General features: G+C 39.6%; 1 protein-coding gene across 2 annotated transcripts in view; it reads left to right on the forward strand.

Annotated features, from left to right (window-relative positions):
* LOC137625924 (GRIP1-associated protein 1-like) overlaps window positions 1-22,171 on the forward strand; it is a 109,771-nt gene extending 87,600 nt beyond the window's left edge. Inside the window, exons 14-16 of one of the 2 annotated variants that reach the window (XM_068356934.1) lie at window positions 2,367-2,476; window positions 14,191-14,380; window positions 19,484-22,171. In XM_068356934.1, coding sequence (XP_068213035.1) covers window positions 2,367-2,476; window positions 14,191-14,380; window positions 19,484-19,728 — 545 coding nt within the window. In that variant the 3' untranslated portion in view covers window positions 19,729-22,171. The remainder of the gene's footprint in view (window positions 1-2,366; window positions 2,477-14,190; window positions 14,381-19,483) is intronic. The other variant, XM_068356935.1, reaches the window with a different exon arrangement.
* Window positions 22,172-23,953: the final 1,782 nt, after the last annotated feature.

Here is a 23,953-nt window from a genome sequence, read left to right on the forward strand (position 1 = left end):
GCTTTGCGGTAACTAAAAATCTGCAGGACAAGAACGTCTTGAAACAGTTTGAAGACCTCTCGAGGTCAGGAGCCAAGGCTCAAGAGTTCTTGCAACATCCAACTATCTCCTGTCTCCCTTTGAGGAAACTACATCCTTTAAAAGATGCAACGCCATCTTAGTCAGATGCTTGAAGCAGTTATCCCCTTGGGACATGCTCTGCTTACAGAATTCCAACCTGGCGATTTTCTCGTCGCTTTTTCCTCCATCAGATGCTCCACAAAGGTGTCCAGAAACACAATTTTCTTTTGGCTGAGGAAAAAAATTATGAGAGCATATAAATCCTCAGAGGAAGTGTCACCAGGGACCCCACATAGTGCACATAATATTCATGGTCTTGCTGCAACCAAAGCATTCCGCAAGAAGCACTCAGTGGTCCAAGTTTTCAGAGTTGGTGTCTGGAAAAGGCAGAGCACTTTTACGGATCACACTACCTGAAAGTTTGTACTCTGATCTTTTGACTTTTTCTTTAGGACCTATTGATGCAGGTCAACAAATAGTCTAACGTAAACTCTTATGGGACACTCAACTGTTTTATCAAGGTATCAGTTATTCTCTTCATTATAAAGGTATGAATGTTGATCAAGTCTCATTTTGGTCACAAGACGGATCTGAAGGTCTTGCTTGGACGACACCCTAATGCAGGATTCTCTTTATAAATTAATATATTATATATACTACATTAGCCTGATGCTTAATGTTCATATGGCTTTACCTGTCTTAGACTGAACTTAAAGGATTGGACACTACACCCGTACCTCTTTACGAGGTGGCTAAACCGTCCCTGAATAATCTATTTTTTACTTTAGGGTTGTAGCGGCCGATGTGGAAACGTCCCTGACTGGGGTTCGAGTCCCGCTGAAACTCGTTAGTTTCGTTGGTCGCTGCAACCTCACCATCCTTGTGAGCTAAGGAGGGGGATTGTTTGGGAGAGCCTATAGGTCTATGTGCCGAGTCATCAGCAGCCATTGCCTGGGCCTCCTCTGTCCTAGCTTGGGTGGAGAGGGAGCTTTGGTGCTGAGTATATGTATATATGGTCAGTCTCTAGGGCATTGTCCTGCTTGACAAGGCAATGTCACTGTCCCTTGCCTCTGCCATTCATGACCAGCCTTTAAACCTTTAGCTCCTACTTATACTGTATGTATCTGTATGTACTTGTAATTATCAGAGAGTGAATACTACCTCTTAACAGACTCCCCACCTCCCCTAGGAAGACTCCCATTTAAATCACTTAGAAGTTTGTATCAGCGTAGGAAGAATCTACAAATTTTTCAAACAATTTTTTTCCAGGCTATACATATCTAAGTCATTTAATCAAAGGTCCCGCCTCATCACACAAGTCTTTGATGAGAAGAGAGTGACACAAGCCATACAGCAGTGCGTAACACTGCCATGCAGTGGGGTTGCCAAGCAACCTGTTATGGTGTAACCAAACTCTTTCTTTTATCTGGTCATGGAAAACAGAATGAGTAACCCGTTTAAATGACTCTGGTTTGTATGGCTAGGAAAAATAAAAATAGTTTTTCAAATTTGTAGTATGTCTTTATTCACCTGATGTTCATAAACATGTCCCTCCCTCGACCTCCCCACTAGCTAATGGTGTCAAGAGGCTATTTAACTATACTCAATTTTCTTTAATGAGACACATTTGCACTGACTCACAGCGGTGCCCTTTTAGCTCAGTAAAGTTTCCTGCTATCTGATTGGTTAGAATTATCTTGTCCAACCAATCAGCGAGTGGGAAACTTTTCTCAGCGAGCGGGAAACTTTTCCGAGCCAAAAGGGCACCCCTGCGAGTTGGTGTAAATCTACTTCACTAAAAAGAATTTACTATAGTTTTGATGTAAGAGACCAAAAACGTAAAGGATTCACCCCGTACCCACACACATGTACAGTATTACCATAACCTCTGTATAGATTTAGTGCTCCATTAAAGGGGCAGGGCTGTTACAAAGAAAGAAAAATGGGAAGATTTCTAGTTGTAGGGAAAATATCAACATTTAACCAGCTTTGAGATGGAAGCATTATGTATGGAAATAATTTTATTAAAATCCCATTATTCCACGAGTTAGAAATAGAATTCTTATTTGAAACTTTTCATAATACAAATTTCACATAACTGCTGAGCTTGGATCTTAGTTGTAATGTATGCATTTATGATGTGTCCTTACATAGTGATCCATTGTTAGGCTTAGAAAGTATATTGAAGATTTTATTCTCATTACTCAGCTCTGAATTATGTAATTTTACGTTTAGATTTGCCACAGATTTTTATTCTATGTTGTAACTTCTGTATGACAAATTTTAAAATCATATCACACTTGCAGCTATGTCAGAAGCGGGTGATGATGTCAGCAGTGTGTCGTCTTGGTCCATGGTATCGGGTGAACCACGAGACTCCTCCACCAGAGAAAACAGTATAATTGTTTCACCTCAGGTATGTATCCATATACAGTATATAAGTTTTAATAGGTAGATACAGCATATATATTAGGGAGGAATATAGGAATTAGAATGAAAAGTGTAAAGGCATCATACAAGTGGAAGAAGGAAAGGATCAAGAATGTAGTGTAACTATATTGAATTATTTTTAAGTAATCTATATATTACAGTACATACCCATCTACACAAATGAGCAAAGAAGTCCAATATTTTTAAGTTCTCATAGACCAGTATTACTGAGTAGCTTAAAGCTACATTCAGCTGTCCTCCCCAATAGTACCTTCAACAGCTTGTCATTTTTATAAATAAATCAAATAGGAATACAGTGAAAACAGGGCAATGATGGGTTACAAATACATTTGATGACTGGTGCATCCCATTAATAAGAAAATTAGTATTCTATCTGAGCTGCTAATTTCATTGTGTGATTGAATAAGTTGTGGAAATGCAACCATAAGTTTAAAAATCAACCCAAAGGCATCTTGAATACATATTTGATATAAACAACTGATTAGCATAAGATCATTTTTAAAGCTGAAGTGAATAAGGTAGATTATTGAATTAATAGATTAGAAATATATTTACACTCATTCAATCAATTCTGTATTATATTATAACTTGAAAGTGAATTATAGAAGTAAAATTCATGAATTGATGCAACAATATAAGTGAATTTACCAGTTTCTAAGCTCAATATAAAATTCCCAGGTAAGTTTTCGTGTTCCTGAAATCTACCTGACAGTTCAATCTCTTTAAATAAAGAAAATTGAGGTGGATCCTTCATTCACAAGCAGCCAAGCATTTTATCATTTGTGCATCTTTGACATTGTTCACTGCTGTCCTCAAGCATCCAGTCATTTTGCTTTAGCAATAATTGTTTGTATGAAGTGTTACCTGCTCTGTTTTATCTTAATTAATTTTCCTCTTCTAAAGGCCAGTTTACACGGGAATAGTTCACTGACGCTAGTAAATAGCAGCAAGTAAACTCTAGGATTGTAAGTGTTTTCGCGAGGACAGTTTGCCTTTGCATACGGAAAGTTTGTTGACGCCAGTAAACTATCCCTGTGTAAACGGTCCTTAATGTATATTTGCTCAAATAGGATATGGTGATTAGAATATAATTCAGGGATTTTTGGAGAGTGAGGAAATTGTCACCAAACCGTGGATAGTTTTCACCCCTTCTGGATGGTAATTATCCAGAAATTTATTCTCACTGGTATTTCTTATATAATTGAATAGGAGGGCACCTAGTACAGTTCTGCTTTAAGTACGTATAGCATAGGGTTTATATTCATTGCATTCAATATAATCTTTTTTTATAGAATATAGCCATATACAATAGGTGTCTATATGTGCTAGCTCATTAGCAAACTGTGGGATAACTAGATTTTCTAATAAACGTTTTTCATTCAAACTTTGATTTCTTACTCTTCTCTCTATGTGCTTAAATTTTTCACTTAAGGTTTACAAAACTAGTTTTAGTGATGGTATTTTGTCCGTTATTTTTTTTTTACCAAAATGAAATCTCCCGGATAGTGATCTGGTTGAACCAAATAGTGATAATAATAATAAAGCAGTAAATTATTATGATCGGTTTCAAGATGTCCCAGCAGTGAATCACTGGCCTCATTCTCTTGCTCTTGAAAAAATTAACCCTTTTTTTTTATATATATCAAGGAATTTGGTTCAGGGATGCAAATGGCCAGGTTACAGGGCTCACCTTTAGCACCATCTACTGCCGTTCCAGTTCGTTTGTGGGTAAGGCATTGCCAGTACCACTTCTACTCTTGCAACGGTCGTTTTACTACCCATTGCATACTTAGGTCCTTCATTGGTTTCCACAATCTTGGTGCTGCTTTTGTAAAGCAGAGGTGCTTAACAAGCATTGTCAATACTTTTCTGAATTCTGTGCAATGCTTTAATAGAAACGCCATTCTCTCCTCTCCACCTCTCCCATTGAGACGAGAGTGCGCTAGACTAAGGGAACGATTACTGTCAGCAAATAATGGGATTCCCTTTATTAGTGAGGCAGATGTCCCCAGGTGTAGCCATAAATAGGCCAAAGTTTAGTTCTTCTCCATAGTATATTAATGAAGTGCTTTACACTACCAAATTCACTTTTTAAGACACAGGGAACCACTCCTATCAGAACTACAGCTATAGCCCTTTTATAAGTGACTTCAGATCTAAAAGTCATGACGAAGACTCTTACAGTGCTGCTTCAATGTTTTTCTAATGCAGCTCAAAATTTTTTAAACCTTGACAAGAACTGTTACAGTAAACAGCTCTGTTCTAGCCTTCATTGTGCTTGGGTACCTTTAGCCGTGATGAGAGCTGCTTTCCAGAGCTCTTTCAGCTTTTATGGTCATATTTTGCCAGCACCTCTGCTTACCTCTCCAGTTGTGTACTAGGTGAGGGATTACTGTACAGTATTGGTTTGGGTTTGTAATGAAACAAATTTAGATTTTTTTTTTCTTTTTCATGCAAACCATTACTTGATTATAATCTGACTTTGTTTCAATGCAGATACAATTCCTCCTCCTTCAATAGGAAAATGATTTCAGCGAGGCTGGGAACTCAACTGTTAAGATCTTATAACTGGAATCAGCCCTCCTCTCGCTTGCTGAGTAGCCACTTCAATTTCAGCCACCAATGGTAAACAAACCTCCTTTCTGTGCAACTAAACTTGGCTAATAAATTTTCTTTCTATTAAATTTTCAGTGTGATTGGTTGCTTTTTACAATGGAGAAACCACGTGTGCGCATGTGGTCCTGCTCTATTATTCCTGTCCATAGGTGTGGAACATTTATAAGCAGGAGCTTGGTGCATCCCCATTCATTGTGTCTTTCCTGAAGAGGCCATGGCTCTAAGGAGTCATCTCCCTATAAGGAATATAAATCATGGCTGTCATCACAGTGGCTTGATAATGGCAATAGAAGGAAAAAGAAGACTAAGAGATACTTCTCCTCCAAAGTCTTCTTCAAAGTGGAAGCGTTCAGCTAAACCTGTCTCTCCTTCCTCTGGTACTCAGGCTTCTGAATCCTCCTTCACCTCTCTCCAGTGAGGTTACAGAGAAAGATGGTCACCTTAAATTAACTTTATCATAAGGTCAGACGGAGTTGGTCTTACCCGCTTTCCCTAAATAGGTGTTTAGTCCCAAGCCAGTTTAGAATAAGCCTGATAATTTTTCAGTTAATAACCCAGCTAGAGATGATGCCCTAAGGAAATTGTGGCCATCTCTAGGCATCCTGACAGTGGTTAAGCTTATGTTAGCTGAAGCTACCGCTAAACCTAAAGTTTCCTCACCCACCAATCCTTCTCCTGCAACCCCCATAGAGGAGAAGGCTGACGTAACCCCATCAAGCCTGCCAGAGACCACAGAAGATGTAGTTGAGGACACCCTGGCTTAAGCTAAGTGGGTTAGCAAAATCTACGGATTGTCATACTCTGTACAGTACGTCCTACCGAGGGTTTTAGGAAAATTTCTTTTTCCTTCGGGCAGGAATTCATAGTAAAACCGTAGAACCCCACCATTGATGACCCTAGATTTGAGCCCTTTTCTATTTCTTCACTCCAAGATTAGTAGCCTTTTTGACCTGTGTGGACACTTAAGACGCCACCTGAAGCGCACTCTACCCTTTAGGCCACAGCACCAAACCTGTTTATCAGTACAGGGAGGAGTAAGAGTGTAAGAGGAAAGTCTGAAAGAACACCATCTCCTTCTGTCTGTGAAACACAATAGCCAGAGAGCAGGAACATCGAGTGGATAGACACGGCAGAACCATCTCAAGCTTGCTTTCAGGAAGTCAGTCGAGTGGGAGTTACTATAGCCTTCAAAAGGAACCTGTGAGTAGAGCTAGTTTTGGAGGCAGGAGTCTGGAAGTGCCAGATGACCTTCACAGCCTAAGTGATTATACCCACAAGACTTTCAACATGTTCTCTTTTGACCCAGCTGCTCAACAAGTAGTGTAGTGTTCTTAGTTCCTAACAGGGCAAGAAGCATCGTGTCTATAATAACGGTTGCAGCATCAGTCGAGGTTAAGAGGAATAATGTCTGGCCTTTTCCCTCTTTTCTTTCCTCCCTTGTGCAGCAGTCGACACATTATGTTGCTGGAATGGACACTGAAGCAAGTAATGGACCATACTGAGCATTATTCTATTTCATGTAACTGAGCACTAACTTATCATATGGAAAAAGTAAAAGTAAAATCCCCCTTGGATGGATATAAATGTAAACCCATTCATCTATATTATCTTTACATTTTCAATATTAAACTTAGCCGGTGATTATATAAGCTGCAGCTCTGCTGCCCGACAGAAAAACTCTACGTTCAAAATACGCCAGCGATCGCTATGCAAGTAGGGGGTGTACATCAACAGCGCCATCTGTCGAGCAGGTACTCAGTACTCAATGTAAACACAGAACCAATTTTCTCTCTGTCGTGCCACCGGCAAGACCTACTAAATTCGCTATTGCTTACTGGATTGGTTTTCACATATTTTGGTGAAGTACACATTTCTAGTTTTGAGCTTTCACTATGCAGGTGTTTTATCTTCATCTCAAAACTTGAACTCGTTTTGGATAGATTTAATTATGGTGACAAGGAGAGTATGGACTCTCTTTCACTTTTAAATGGCCGACCCTTCCCTTAGACGGAAGTGTGTTTAGGTTTTTAGTAATTTTGCTTAACACGTTATAGATCTATATATTTTATATCTCTCCGCCTTTATTAGGCCTCTTCGATTAACTTTCCATTTATTATAAACATATAAAAATAAATTTTTATGTTTTGTTTATATGCGACCTTTCCTGATAGTAGGCGGTCCTTACTTGGAACCGAAGTTAATCAACGTTGAGCCCGTTATATCGTATTTAGCCTTTAAAGAATTTAAAACTTTTTAAAATTTAATGTTTTATGAAAGAATTTCTTTGATAGTCTTCGTACTGTTTTCAAAGATGAACTAACGTTTAGTTTTTTAGACTACGCAGTTGTTGACGTTCAGGACGTTCAACATGCGCTCTATCGTTACGATAGAGAGAGAGTGTATCACGGTTTCACTTTGCAGTAAGAGTAAATCGATTCTGACGTTTTGTTCATTCTTTCTTAGCTTAAATGTTTTAAATTCTAAATTAAAGGAACTTTTTATTTGGAAAACCTTTCAGTTTTTTCCTTTAGTCAAATAACATGTTTTTTTGACGATATATAATTGGGCTCTTCTCTTAGGTGCGAAATCAAGAGAGAAAGAGAGAGAGAGATAGAGACGGAGGGAGAGAGAGGAGAGAAAACGTTCCGTTCAAGCGGGTAACGTTTTTCTCGAGTTGCTCTCGTCCCTAGTCGCTGTACGGGGAGGAAGGATAAAACGTTTTTAGTTTTTTATTCTCGTCCCCAGGCTATGTGCGGTGAGAGATTGAAAACGTAGTTATATGAACTAGTGTTTAGTCTCTTTCCCAGCCACTGATTTTTTTATCTTAAAATATGTTTTCTGTTTTTTGCTGGTATTAATGAGCTTGCATTATACGACTGATTTCGCAATTACTACCTTTTAATGAAGGGTAGAATTGCGTGTTTCAGGTAGAAATCAGTAAAAGTTTCGATTTCAGTGAAATAAGTGCAAAACAGAAAATCGATAAAGTGATATGCGCAAAGTGTTACAGTGTTGCGTCCGAGGGTTCGTCTGTTCGTGCCTGTCGTTCACCTAGTCCGGGACCTCTTGCAAGCTCCCAAGCCCAGGGGAGAAGTAATGTCGAACGACTTATGGGTTCGAGAGGCCTTGATCAACGAACAGACGTTTTCCCTCTGTGGTTTCGGGCGTATCTACCCAAGATCGCCCCACCCACTCTAAGACGAGAGAGCCCATTTATTCCTCGTCTGCGGAAGAGGTTTCTCGTAAGAAACCATGGACCAAGGTCTCGCGGCTTATTAAGCGCAAGTCGGTCCTTTCCGCGCAAGTCCAACGGCCCAGTTGTAGCCACTGGGTCAGTTCGGACTCGCTGCAGTCTTCCGACGACTGCTCACCTCCTAAGAGAGGCAAAGCGGTACCGCATCAGGCAGTCACACCGTCTGTTGCCGCACCTGCTCCTGTAGACCCTAGTGGTCTTTGCTGCAGACCATGCAGTCTCAGTTAACGTCATTGATGCAGGACTTTCGTGCGGAGAAGGTTGACACTGCACCAACCTCTAGCCTACAACCAACCACGGTTGTGCGTCCTGTGGACGCTGAGGCGACCTTCTCCCGCACTCCAAGAGAGTCCCGCCACCCATGCGTTCCAGTGTACCCTGCCAGCCGCATGTTGACGTTCAGCGACACACGGAATCTTCCGTTGACGTTCGCGAGGTACAACAACAGTCTAAGTTGTTTTGTTTTGACGCGGTGCGTCAACTTCCGCATTCTAGAGTTGTTTTGACTGCTCAGTCTAGACAGTCAAAGCGGTCTCGAGTGGACACTGTACGTCCTCACACACCTGTTGTGGTTGACAGTTCAGTTGTTGACAGTTCACAGACTGTCAAGCAGTTACATGACGTTGCCTTCTGGTCTGCTACTTATGCACCAGTGAGAGACTCACTGAGGTAACCTAGCTTTTATCGGACAAGGTTCCTGTGGATGAGGAAGTTGCTGTTCTCCCTCCTACTGATATTCCCTTGAGGACTCTGTCAGATGGAGAGGAGCCTTAAGCTGCTTAGCCTCCTATGGACTTTAATTAAATCATGATGATTTTTTTAAGGATCTTCGTCCGGATCTTGTAACTGCTGCTCCTCGTTCGCCTAAACGTCAGAACTTACACTAGGCCTAGCTACTTCGAAGCCGTTGTTTTTAAGCTAGTGCTCTCTCGCTCTCCTAGAGAGCGTTATGTTGGCTAGGCGACTGGTTTTTGCACCAGGAGGAGTTTTTAGGGATACAGCCTTTGATTTCCCTTCTTTTAAACTGGCTTATAGAGCGAGAGTCTGATATGACACGAGAGAAGTTCTCGGCTTGGGAGTTCATGCCTCTGCCCAGATAGACTTCTCAATTCTGGTAGACTCGCCCTGGCGCCTAGCCAGGAGACGCTCCAAGTTGTTTACAGGTCAACTTCTCAGCTTTTGTCAAGCCTTTGAAGTTTTGCTGTACTATTATGTCACACATAACAAGGCTTTCAGGGATGGTAAACGGTTCCGCCTCAGTCGCTAACCCCTTTCTGTTGCCACACCTGCTCCCGTAGACCCTAAATGGGCTTTGCTGCAAGCCATGCAGTCCAAGCTTGCGTCCTTGATAGAGGACTTAAATGCGGAGAAGAACCTTCTGGCCAACAACCTTCCAACCGGTCGGTTGTGCGCCCTGTTGACGCTGAGGTAACCTACTCGCGTCTGCCAGTTGAGGTGGTTCCTCCTTCTGGCCAACAACCTTCCAACCGGTCGGTTGTGCGCCCTGTTGACGCTGAGGTAACCTACTCGCGTCTGCCAGTTGAGGTGGTTCCTCCTTCTGGCCAACAACCTTCCAACCGGTCGGTTGTGCGCCCTGTTGACGCTGAGGTAACCTACTCGCGTCTGCCAGTTGAGGTGGTTCCTCCACCAATGCGACCCAGTGTGGGTTGCCAGTCGCACGTTGACGTTAAGCGACGCTCGGAGGTGGTTGTTGACGTTCAGGACGTTCAACAACCAGCAGAGGTGACTTGTTGTGACGCAGTGCGTCAACCTCAGCAACCCGGTAGGGTGTTGACTGCACAACCCAGACGGTCTAGACAGTTTCGGGTTGACGCTGTACTTCCTCGCGCACCCATGGTTGTTGACAGTTCACAGACTGTGCAGCAGTTCCATGATATTGCGTCCGGCTCCGTCACGCATCCACCAGTGCGACCGGATTCAGCGAGTCAGACGTTGCCCACTCCGTTGCCGTTTCCTCATCAGTTTCGGATGAGGAACCCTCTGATGAGGACGTTGCTGAACAAGACGATCAGCCCCCAGCCCTGCTATCCATCCAGAAGATGCTGAAGAATGAACGCTGCTCAGTCAGGCTGTGGATGAGTCTGGTAGGGACACTGTCATCCGTGGATCAATTTGTGTCACTAGGAAGACTACACCTCCGTCCTCTTCTATACCATCTAGCTTTTCACTGGAAAAAGGACAAGACGCTAGAAGCGGTCTCGATCCCGGTTTCCGGAAAGATAAAGTCTTGTCTGACTTGGTGAAAGGACTATATCAACCTTAGAGAGGGTCTTCCCCTAACTGTTCAGACTCCCAACCACGTTCTCTTCTCGGACGCATCGGACGTAGGCTGGGGTGCGACATTAGACGGTCGGGAATGCTCGGGATTATGGAACTCGAGTCAAAGGACAATGCATTTCAACTGCAAGGAGCTTCTGGCAGTACGTCTGACCTGGAAAAGCTTCAGGTCTCTCCTTCAAGGCAAAGTGGTGGAGGTGAACTCGGACAACACCACGGCTTTGGCGTACATCTCCAAGCAAGGAGGGACCTACTCTCTGACGTTGTACGAGATCGCAAGGGACCTCCTCACCTGGTCAAAAGGTCTAAGACATATCACTAGTAACGAGGTTCATCCAAGGCAACTTTAATGTCATGGCAGATTGTCTCAGTCGGAAGGGACAAATAATTCCAACAGAATGGACCCTCCACAAGGATGTATGCAAGAGACTTTGGGCCACCTGGGGCCAGCCAACCATAGATCTCTTCGCAACCTCGATGACCAAGAGGCTCCCAATATTTTGCTCACCAATCCCGGACCCAGCAGCAGTTCATATAGATGCCTTTCTACTAGATTGGTCACATCTAGATCTATATGCATTCCCTCCGTTCAAGATTGTCAACAAGGTACTGCAGAAGTTTGCCTCTCACGAAGGGACAAGGTTGACGCTAGTTGCTTCCCTCTGGCCCGCGAGAGAATGGTTCACCGAGGTACTTCGATGGCTAGTAGACGTTCCCAGAACACTTCCCCTAAGGGTGGACCTTCTACGTCAGCCACGCGTAAAGAAGGTACACCAAGGCCTCCACGCTCTTCGTCTGACTGCCTTCAGACTATCGAAAGACTCTCGAGAGCTAGAGACTTTTCGAAGGAGGCAGCCAGAGCGATTGCTAGAGCAAGGAGAACATCCACCCTTAGAGTCTACCAATTGAAGTGGGAAATCTTCCGAAACTGGTGCAAGTCAGTATCCGTATCCTCGACCAGTACCCCTGTAACTCAAATAGCTGACTTCCTCTTATATCTGAGGAAAGAACGATCTCTTTCAGCTCCCACTATCAAGGGTTACAGAAGCATGTTGGCATCAGTCTTCCGTCACAGAGGCTTAGATCTTTCCAACATAAAGATCTACAGGACCTCCTTAAGTCTTTTGAGACCACGAAGGAGCGTCGTTTGGTTACACCTGGTTGGAATTTAGACGTGGTACTAAGATTCCTTATGTCAGACAGGTTCGAAACGCTACAATCAGCCTCCCTGAAAGATCTCACCTTAAAGACTCTTTTCCTGGTATGCTTAGCCACAGCTAAAAGAGTCAGTGAGATTCATGCCTTCAGCAAGAACATCGGATTCTCATCCGAAACGGCTACATGTTCTACAACTTGGTTTTCTAGCCAAAAACGAGCTGCCTTCTCGGCCTTGGCCAATATCGTTCGATATTCCAAACTTATCGTATGGTTGGAAATGAACTAGAAAGAGTCTTATGTCCTGTAAGAGCTCTTAAGTTCTATTTAAAACGAACTAAACCTTTACGAGGCCCGTCTGAAGCTTTATGGTGTTCAGTTAAGAAACCATCTTTGCCTATGTCAAAGAATGCTTTATCGTATTTTATCAGACTGTTAATACGAGAAGCTCATTCCCATCTGAATGAGGAAGACCAAGCTTTGCTGAAGGTAAGGACACACGAAGTAGAGCTGTCGCAACTTCCGTGGCCTTTAAACAAAATAGATCTCTGCAAAGTATAATCGACGCAACCTATTGGAAAAGCAAGTCAGTGTTCGCGTCTTTTTATCTTAAGAATGTTCAGTCTCTTTACGAGAACTGCTACACTCTGGGACCATTCGTAGCAACGAGTGCAGTAGTGGGTGAGGGCTCAACCACTACAATTCCCTAATTCCATAACCTTTTTAATCTTTCTCTTGAAATGTTTTATTATTGTTTTTGGGTTGTCCGGAAGGCTAAGAAGCCTTTCGCATCCTACTTGATTTGGCGGGTGGTCAAAGTCATTTCTTGAGAAGCGCCTAGATTAGAGGTTTTGATGAGGTCCTGTTGTATGGGTTGCAACCCTTGATACTTCAGATCCTAGGGGTCGCTCAGCATCCTAAGAGGATCGCGAGGCTCCGTAAGGAAGACGTACTTAAAAAGGCAGAGTAATTGTTCAAGTCGACTTCCTTACCAGGTACTTATTTATTTTATGTTTGTTATTTTGAATAACTGCTAAAATGAAATACAAAATACTTAGCTCATAATAATGTAAACAAGTAATGCTGGTCTCTACCCACCCCCCTGGGTGTGAATCAGCTTATATAATCACCGGCTAAGTTTAATATTGAAAAATGTTATTTTTATCAATAAAATAAATTTTTGAATATACTTACCCGGTGATTATATATTAAAGGACCCTCCCTTCCTCCCCAATAGAGACCCAGTGGACCGAGGAGAAAATTGGTTCTGTGTTTACATTGAGTACTGAGTACCTGCTCGACAGATGGCGCTGTTGATGTACACCCCCTACCTGCATAGCGATCGCTGGCGTATTTTGAACGTAGAGTTTTTCTGTCGGGCAGCAGAGCTGCAGCTTATATAATCACCGGGTAAGTATATTCAAAAATTTATTTTATTAATAAAAATAACATTTTTAACAAGATATCCCAGTGTGGATAAAGGTTCTTATATTGAGCCACTTCCTAAGAGCAGAAGCCTAAACCTATCACCTAAACCTTTTTAGGACAATAGATGTGAATGGGAGTCGGCACTCCTGCATTTCTTTAGCTCCGAGTGCACTAACATCCCGAGAATTCATGCCAGCCAGTTTGTTCTTAGGAACTTCTTCCGTCCAAGGGATAAGTCTCTTATTAAAGGCCAACGGTTTATATCCGTGCAGAAACAAATAAAAAATTTAAAAAAATCATTGCTATATTCCCTGAGTATTCAAGCCTAAGTCCTTTCTAACTTAACTTACCACCGCAATTCGCCTTGCAATTCAAAGGCAGAGATCAAAGTGGATACTCAGTAAACTGATAGGGGGCAGGGCTTTTCTGTGACTCACCTGGTAACTACCGACACCTCGTTATATTATTTTAGCAGCCAAGTTTCCAGCTTCAGCTGAAGTCGTACTCCTATTAAAGGACTCAGATTTGTATTGTTGGAAAAAAATACAAATTGTTTTTAAAATTTGTGAGTTTTACATCCCATCCTTGCTGTTTCCTCACAGCTCATGAACCAGGTAACACAAATGGGGACATGATTAACTGCTGGAGACTGAAAATCCTCTCATGCAGCTTCAGTACATCAGGCTGCACCCATTTTCTATCTCCTTCGAGAATAATTAAAGTGTGTGAGACAATATCATTACTACATAAATGGCTTATTATAATCAAGGGGCTTGTATGAAAAACTTTATATTCTTTAGAAAGTTTGTGTTGTAAGCAGAGTGGTTAATGTTCAGTAATTAAGTAATCCGAATTGAAACCCCAACTTTCATTTTGAATTAGAAGACTATAGATTTTACTTGTATGTACATTTTAATAAAACTTTGTAGGGATCACCACCACCTGGCATTGTAACCGAGGAAACTGCCTCTCTTGTCAACCGTGTAACTGATCTTCAGCAACAGAAGTGGCAGTTAGAAGAGAGAATAACCCATTTAGAATCTTCTTCGGCAGCTATGGCTGAGGATATATTGAAGAAATCTGCAATAATTCAACATTATTGCATGGATAGGGGATCAGGTAAGGCCATCCTTGGAATGTTTGAAATTATGCATGATACATGTTCAACATTTTGCATGTCGATATTTAACATTTTGCATGTTGGATGTTTAGAATATTAATAGTCCAACAATTAAAATTTTGAATAATGTGGTATGCTGATTTTATTTTACTTGAATTAAGGTAAGTTCTTTATATTATTGAAATAGGCAAAACAGACAAAAACTAGGCTATAGAAGTATAGAAATATATTGAGGACAAGTTGTCTTCAAAGCAGTGGTAAATTATATTAGTCAGGTGACTTAGAAAAGGCACGGTTTCATGTTTTAGAACTGGTATGAAAGACTGTTAAGCTTCTTTAATCCTATGAACATACAAACCTTTTGTCCGTTAAATAGGAAGATTTTTCCAGCTCGAACTAGTTGAGCCGTTAAATTCGTTAACGAGGTAGTCGACCCAACCCTGCTTATCTCACACTCTGGTAGAGTTCTCATCCGAACCTCCTACATCGCCGAAAGCCCTGGCTATGCGGAGCTAATAAATCAGCCATCTTTATAAATAAACAAAGGAAGAATGTCATTTGGGTCTACACCTCTATAAGCATTAAGGTCCATCAAAAAGAGCTTTAATTTTATGGGAGAGAAAAGATAAACTATTTAGTTTAGCCTCAGGAAAACAGGAATGATGAAGATTAAGTTTCTTGTTACTCTGCTTACTGTCAAACACATAAGCCAAAAGGGTTGCCTTTTCCTTTGGACAGCGAGTGACAGAGCCATTGGGTTCAAGTAAAGGAGGGATTGTTAAGTCTACAACAAAGAGTGCAGATTTAATTGTAGCCTACCACTTATGTTCCTGGGTTGTACCAAAAAGCATTTCTTTTATGGTTGAATCTTATTCCTTTTCAGTCGCATAAAGTCTGAACCACAGCTCTTAGCTGAGTATACTTATTCTAGGTCAGATTTGATCTCTTACCCTTCCAAAGATGATAGGCCTCCTGATTCTCCAAAAAAGCATGTCTACAATCATCATTAAACCTGGGTTTGTTTTTCACTCAGTACTCTAGAACGCTAGAGGGGATATGCTTATCAATTATGCTGACCAGATTCCCATTCAAAAGAACAACAGGCTCAACACTTTTATACAATTTTGACCAGTCAACTTCAAAAGATCTCTCAAAATTCCATTTGGGTCTGCTTGAGATTTTATATATATTATGAGTATGACACATCAGGGACAGGCTGTTCAGTCTTAACTACTGAAATCAAGGTATAATCAGATGTCTCAACTGGAGGACCAACCTGACTTGTTATCACATCAGGGGATTCCATGCATACTAGATCCAAGCAGTTTCCAGACCTATGAGTAGCTTCACTTATGATTTGCCCACACCCTTATTCAGAGGTAAAGTCCAAAGCCCTTAAACCATAGCGATCAGTAGTAGAAACAGAATTTAACCACTCCAAATGATGAGCATTGAAATCACCAACAAAAAACATAAAAGGCCTTTCTATCATCATCATGTATCTTAGCCATAATTGTCAGAAGACAATCGAAGAAGGAATCATACATGTCAGAATTCTAGTAGATCAAATACAAATAGAAATTGTTATGCCTGCCACAAACTTTTATTACCTGAATCTTATGACGTTCACATTCATCGCAGAACATATAAGAGGCAGGGTAATCAGTCCTAATTTACACTGCCATTCCTCTTGTCCTTGTTAGAGCGGTATATGCGTGAGGAACTTTAAGCAGTCTTGCCACCCTAGGACCTTACGCCAATGGAGTGTGATGGGACCATCATTCTCAAGGCTCTTATTCGTACCCCGTATGAGCCTATGAGAAGGTTGTCAGATAGAGATCTGCCTCTCAAGATTGTCGTTTTGCTAGCTTTATCATCAACAAAGAGAGTAGGTGAGGGGTGGAAGGAAGTCTCCATTAGTTTTCTGCCTGGCTTTGTTACCAAAACACAGAGCCCATCGGTGCATAACCCCAGGTTTGAAACCTCCATTCCCTCTGTACATAAAGCGTCAGTTAGTTATCAAGAGATGCTTTTGTGTCCTGTGTGGGCTCTGTGGTGCTATCTGAAGAGGATCTGACCCTCTGTCCTGAATATCATTGACTCTTCATTAGTCCTGGCAGGACTGAAAAATGATTTCAAGGAACACTACCTCCTCCTGGCTTCATGAGACAATCCATGTAGACTACTGTACACCTTGATAAGAGGAACCTTTCAGTCGGCCAGGTGTTGAAGGCTATGGTTATAAAACGCCTGACTACCTTCACGGCCTTTTACTTGCAGGAGTATACCCACAAGTTTCTTGACATCTTTGTGCTTGGTGTCGTGGTGGCTGCTCAAGTAGTTGTGTAGTCAGCCAAGCTCCCTTTTAGTACAGGAAGCATTTCGTCCATGGTAACATGTAAATGTAAGTCTGGAATGAAATATAGAATAACAGGCTCTTCATGTTTTCTGTCCCCTCTTGGGGTCCAAAAGAGTTGAAAACGTTACATGCTAGATCTGACTTGTTGATGGTAAGTTATCCTTCTGAACTCCATTCTTTAATCTAAAGAAGTATCTCCTCCATCAGCTCTAACTAGGGAGAGGATGGTGAAGTTTATACTAACACATTGATGATCATACAATAGGTATATTCCGGACAGATATTCCCTCCAGGGGAAGGAATTCCTTGGATAACCACGTACAATTCATCATGAACTGGCGGGCCCTATCAATCTACTCATCCCTATGAGAGACAGATAGGAGGTGCTAGAGTCGTCTCGTTTGCTCCCTTATGGGTCCAGGTGGATTGACAATTCCAGGGAAGAAAAAGAACAACCAGTTGGGTTGTAAGGGGACTTCCAACCCATCAAGCAGTGAGTCTCCCTATTTAAAGGACAAATGGTTTGTATAAGTGTAGGAACAATTCACAATTGATAAAAGTAATTTGTATTCTTTCCTAGCAATACAAACCTCAGTTCTTGCAAGTTAAACTTCCTTCCTCAACCACCCTCTCAGTCCTGAGCCAATAGGTCAAACTGAAGATCTTCCAACAAGTGGAGGGGCAGGGCTTCTTGCCTGTGCTCACTACCTTCTATTAACTGCCTCCTTAATGAATTCAACGGCTATTCTAACTACCACTGAAAACATCGCCCTGTTTAAAGGACTCATGATCTCTGCTTGGAAATTCAGATTATTTTATTTATGAATAGGAAAATATCTGTATGTCATTTTTCAATTAGCTTTTTTAGTGAACATTTTTTTTTATTGCTAACACGTCCTTTTTTATATTTAATCAACCACATCTGATCCCTTACACAACTTCCTTTTGTCCAACAACTTTAGGGAAAGATATCTAACACTACAATTTTCTGATTCCCTCAGGAAGAGAATATCAGTTTTCTTCTTTTCTTGATGGCATCGTAAATAAACATTTACTGCATGTTTCTCTAAGTTATATTCACCGTATTTCATTGTCTGCTCATTTATATACATACAATTTTTGGTATGGTGTTATGGTTATGCTGGAAGAAGCATAAAGTGTCAGAGACGGTAATTAGATATGCTTAAAGCATAAAATTTGCTTATAAAATACACAGACAAGAATACTGTGTGTGTTGACACTATCCTACTCGTGTGGCCATTTGATAAATGTAGCATATATATTTCTGGATTTGATGGAAGGGGCTCATGACTGCTTAGTAAATACCCCTGAAACATGGTGTTGTCTTTTTGATCTGAAGTGTAGAGGAAAATTACCCCTAAAAGCTTATGCATACTAAAGTGTATTCAACCAATCTTTACAAAAAAACTTTCAAGGCATATTTCTTAAAGCATGAAATTTTTGGCGAACGATTGCTACTACTTTTTTTTAATATTGATTGATTTTTGTCATTCAATCATGCAAAGATAGAGAATTTTGTAACCTACAATTTGTACCGTCAGGTTTTGAAAAGGAAAAAATATCCATAGGAAAAATGTTCACCTTTGATAGGGACTTATATATATTGATAAAATAATAACCAATTTGAAAACAATGCTAAGAATATTTCCAATGTACAACTTTTAGAGCACAGAATTCTCTTTTAAATGGTATTTGAATTCAAAAATAATCATTTGTGAAACAAAATAGTAGGAGGAGTTTGCAGTAACCCCAAAATGCATACCACCTATGCTTGTTTATAGCATGCTGACGGGCAGCTCTTAAGAAGTCTAAAGTAATATCAGGGAGCATGTTAGTTATGTTGTTATACTATGTGTTCTGACTCAAAGGGCTGGTAAATCTCCTCATTTAAAAGGATATACAATGAGAAAAAAAAGCTGTGGTTTACTGGCAAGATAGAAACCCTTTGAATTTATTTGCTGACCTGAATGTTGAAAACATCTTTTTGGTAATGGTTTTGGAGTAGTGCTGTAGTTCTATAAGTGCATGTACCACCTAATAAATACCCATCTTTTTCACAAACTACATCTGCCTTGCTTTTGGTATAAGCCTTGAAAGAGTGGTGCTTAGTGTATTAAAACTATTGTCAGAAGCATGAGGTTGATTTTACAAGTTTTCAGATATAATGACACTTGATAGTGTATTTTTTATGTGATGATGGCCAATTCAACATTGTACAGCATTACTTTGGTTAAAGAAAATTATATCCAATCCTAGGCTACCAGTGTTACAGAACTTTGGAATGGTATTTTTTTTACAAAGTAACCTATGGCAGGGAAGATAAAGAAGATGGTCTGGAATTTGTCCATGAAAGATTAGATATGAGGAGCAGCTAGTCAGTAAAGTAATAGATACGCAAGTAACAGGGCAAGGAGTGCTTGTAAGGCTTAGAAAGTAATGGAAAAGGGCTTTAGTTGACGACCTAGGCTAGACAGGCAGGATGGAAACAAGACAAGAAAATGGAAAAATATCATTGCATGTTAACTCTAACAAAGGATATTCTAAAGAAATAAATTTTGATGATGAGAGTTTAATAATTTGCATAAGAAGGAATAGCTTTTAGTGGCACTTCATGTATCTTGTGAGAATCTTGGAATTTTGTGTTGTGGTAAAAGTGTAACACAAATCTGAATGAAAGCGCTAGTGATGCAGAGTAGATGTCTTAAAACGTAATTATCCTCAGAAGGCTCGTCAACTCCCACGTCACCTGTTCCTCCGGCTCTTGGAGAAAAATTGAACGTCCGCAGAATGCTGGAACTTATTCGCGGCGGAGGGGGGGAAGAATCCGTCAAAGAAATAAACCGGCGACTACAAGGTCTCCTAGAAGAAACACTGTCCAAGAACATCCAGTTGCACCAGGACGTTGAGAACCTTTCACAGCAGGTGCACCAGCTATCAAAATTGGCAGCTGAAAAAACAGAAAGTTAAGAAATGGTAGGTGTCTTTCAGGAAAGTTTTTGAAGACCTGAAATGTAACGGCTTCTGTTTTGTCAGGACTGATTAATGCAGCCTTGGCATAAAATATCTTTGTTCTTCAGTGAATTTTAGTCAATTAATCTCATAATATTTAGCTTAGAAATAGAGCTGATTATTTTTATTGCAAGTCAAGTTTGACGTTCAATTGATTCTTTGATTACAGTTTTATTGTAATAAAAGAGTTTTTTTTAAATTTTAGTTGCTAAAATGTTTTTGTCACACGGAGTTGTATTGCTAATGACTGACGTGCAATACATATGTGATACTTTTTGTAGAATACTTTTTTTGTCTTAGTTTAATAATTAGGAGATTTTTATTGCATAAGTTGTTAAGAACCTTACTCCCAATGCAGTTTTTAACTTCCTTACCTATTTTTGTTTTTTGAGAAAAGATGATAACTTCTTGAAACATGTTTTTGGTTTGGATGAAAGCAGTCACCTTAAAGATGGAAGTTTAGGCTAGAAATATTCAGACAGGTATTGTTAATTTATGGAGTTTTCTATTAATTTCTAAATTTTAACTTCATACTAGCTATGGTGCAAAGACTTTTTAAAATGTAAAATATTCACCTGTTTAATAACAGTGATATTAGTGTAAGTGATGTTATCTGAAATAATTTTAATAAACACTAATGGTACTTGTAAAAATGAAGAACTTTTAGGATCTGACTTGATGGAAAATGAATTTGAGAGAACTGCTTACTGTAATGTGTTCATATAGAGAATCAAAGTGGTTTCGTGAGAAAAAAATGTATTCGACCATGTGATTTCATCTAGTTGCCAATTACTCTATGCTTGTGTCTGATGTTAATGTAATTATCAGTGTGTGTTTATAGATTATATTGTTACATGTAAGCTGAAAGGAAAGGTAAATGGGGTTCTTTTATGAAGGCTTATATTTGTAGACACATAGGAAGTCGGCAACAATGTTCGTTTTGTGATTAAAGTGTTCATGAGGAAAATGTATCTTCTGGTTAGGGTGAGCTGTATTTTTATTGAAGTCCACTGTTCCTGCACAGTTCTAATTTTAAGTAACACCAGTTCTTTAACACGATGGAGGTGAAGTCAGGGTTAAAATGATGAATAATCTTATATTGTGAGATGACAGTTCATGAATGCTGAAATAACCTGTGTGAGCATTTCTCATATTACAAAGTTGTATATTTTTTATTCAATATAATAACTGGTTGATTTTGCATATATATCACGCAATGACTTTTTTCAAGCCGAGAGAAAGATGAATTAATTTTAGCTTTGAGTGTCCATGACTAAATTCCTGACTATTATTAGCCAATTTGAATACTGCATACTAAGTCAATCATTGTGTTTATGATCTGTAATTTCTTCTGTTGGTGAAACTCTACAGACAAAGTTTTAGATCCATATTTCATCTGAAAATGGTAATATTAAACTTCTATGTTTCTGTCTGAGAATGTTCATATTTTTTCAAAAGGTTTGGATGCTATGGATTTTTTGTACTGTTTGAATTGTTGAATGAAATACAAACAATGTGATTGTTTTTTAAGTAATTTAAAGTAATTACATCTCCAATGTATTTTTAATCCATAGATATTGGTTCTTTCTACCAAACAAATATGCAGGTTTTATTTGAAGTCTTTTGAGTGATATTTTAGGAGAACTTATTTTTAAGTTGTAAAGGGTTGTTACACCATATATATATATGTATTGTATAGATTTTATTTTGATATGTTTAGGTAAATGCACTTATGGTAATGAAGAACAGACTAAAAAGATTCCATTTTTCTTGTTTTTATAGTGGAGGCCAATATGAACGGCAATCCATTGGGCTTCTCCAGCCCAGGTTCAGAGAAAATATGGAGAAGTGGGTTGTAAAGAATGGTACTTGACTCCGAGAAGAATTAATAGACTTATTCTTGACACTTTTTCCCTGGTAGCAGTACATGTTAAAGGTCACTTTAGTGTAGAGTATTGCAAGAGTAATAACCTGGAAGGTTCTTAATTTGTAGACAGATTTGGTATTGTTTGTTCTTTGTCAAAATTAGTCTTTTACAGTTATTCCTTTGGATTCTTTTAGGCTGGTTATAGTTTTTATATTATTGAATTTTGTGTACTGTTTCACACTTGAAAGATTGTGTCTGGTACAATGTTTTTAAGATGAGTTTTCTTTCAACTTTTTTGTCCATGTCTGTAGAAGTGAAGGTTGAGAATCATAATACTGTACAGTAATGTATATGATTCAAGTGAAACTGATAGTCCTTGCTACTGTAATACAGTACTGTACAGTATATCATATAAGTGAAAAGAAATAATGCATAGCCGAGGGTATAATCATTGTCTTGGAGAATGGAGGCAAAAGTAACTTTCGATAATTTAAATGTACCATACAGTATACGAGGGGTTACCCCCCCCCCCCCCCCCCCGAAAACCGGAATTCTGTCGTATAATTGCATTAAGATATTTCTACATGTCTATACTTTTATCACCTTCAAAATATTCTCCATGTGAAGCAATGAGCTGTTAGACGAGTTTTCCACTGTACAAAAGAGTTTTAGAACTCTTTTCAGATATGCCATTTAACACCTCTGTCACTTTCTACGTAACCTCTTTTACACCTGCAAAACTTTCCTTTGAGGACTTTCTTCATTAGGGGGAAGAAATCACAAGATCGGGTAAATAGAGATACTGGGTAAGTAGGGTCATGCAATTTTTAGTGAGAAACTGTCTCTCACAAGGCACTGTGTGCTGGCACATTGTTGTGATGAAACCACTATTCTCCACTTTGCTACAAGTGGGGTCATTTCTATATCACTGCATCCCATAAATTCTTCAGAGCTGCCAAATAAAAAGTTTGCTTAACAGTTTGACTAGGAGGAATAAGTCAACATCGTCTTCACTTGGTGCACGTTTTGGATTGTGGTGACGTATGCTTTTGTTGACCGTTGCTTCGTTTCCAGAGCTTAAACCATAGCACAAGCTTTTGTCACCTGTGATGACCTGCAAAAAAGGTCCACATCAACATCAAACTCTTCTTTCAGTTCTTGGCACACATTCATTTGTGACTGCTTTTGATGATCCGTGAGCAAGTGAGGCACCAATTTCGCTATAACTTTTATCATTCCCAATTTCTCAGTCAAAATGGATGCTCCAGGATACACTAAACAAATCTACAAGTTCTTAAATTGTTTGTCGATTTTCCTCCAAGATCAGTTCATATATTTTCGTGATATTTTCATCCGTTTGTTAGGTTGACTGGTGCCCTGAACAAGATTAATCTTCCTGTGATAATTGACTATTCCTAAAGCGACCAAACCTTGTGTTTTGCTCATGGCAGCATCTTTGTAAGCTGTTTGAATCATGATAACTTTTTCGGCTGCCGTTTTCACCAGCAAAAAACAGAATTTCATGGCAGCATGAAATGGAGTGAAACACTTAAAAAATGATGACCTCGGTGAGCAGAATGATACTTAACGGTTGTCTCATGCTGTATCTAGCAGCCAAAGCCTAAACTATTGCAGTTTTGTCCCATTGAAAACTATTTCTGTTACTTTTGAGTACCCCCTCATACGATACTAGGTGTGATTCCTCAGTTTGATGGGTATGAAATGGTGTTAGGCAGTTACTTTGTTGTTTGTGAATTGCTGTAGGTTGTAAATTTTGTTATACAAAGCTTTGCCATTAAGAGTGTCTGAAATGGTTCATGTCTCATGTTCTGTAATAAACAGAATGGTACGGAATGGAATTTAAAGTTTAAACTAGGAAAATGATCATTCAAACTAGATGCAATCAGTAAATAAATATAATGTAGTTGAATTGGTTGTGAATTACTATATATATATTTTGAGAGAGTGTAGGCTTATTATAAATAAAGTAAAATCAAGGGGTTTGTTTGTAGTCGTAATTCTAAGGTCAATATCAATACATATTTACTTTTATTATGATTTTGTTTGAAAATGCCCCTGTGCTGACTTGTAACCCCAAGAACTTTTGGATGATTTTGAGGAATAGAATTCCTATTCTAAATACTAATAACCTCCTGGTATTTAGACAAATCAATAAGTGGATTATTTAATCATCATTATGCCGTAAGCTTGATTCATGCTTAGAAATAATAACCTGAAGTAAACGATGGAGTCTAATGTTGTGGCTATCGGTGGTAAAACTACGTAATGATGCTGTGGTTCCAAATAATTAACGTG

The sequence above is a fragment of the Palaemon carinicauda genome, chromosome 33 (assembly GCF_036898095.1).
Source record: "Palaemon carinicauda isolate YSFRI2023 chromosome 33, ASM3689809v2, whole genome shotgun sequence".
NCBI lineage: Eukaryota > Metazoa > Arthropoda > Malacostraca > Decapoda > Palaemonidae > Palaemon > Palaemon carinicauda.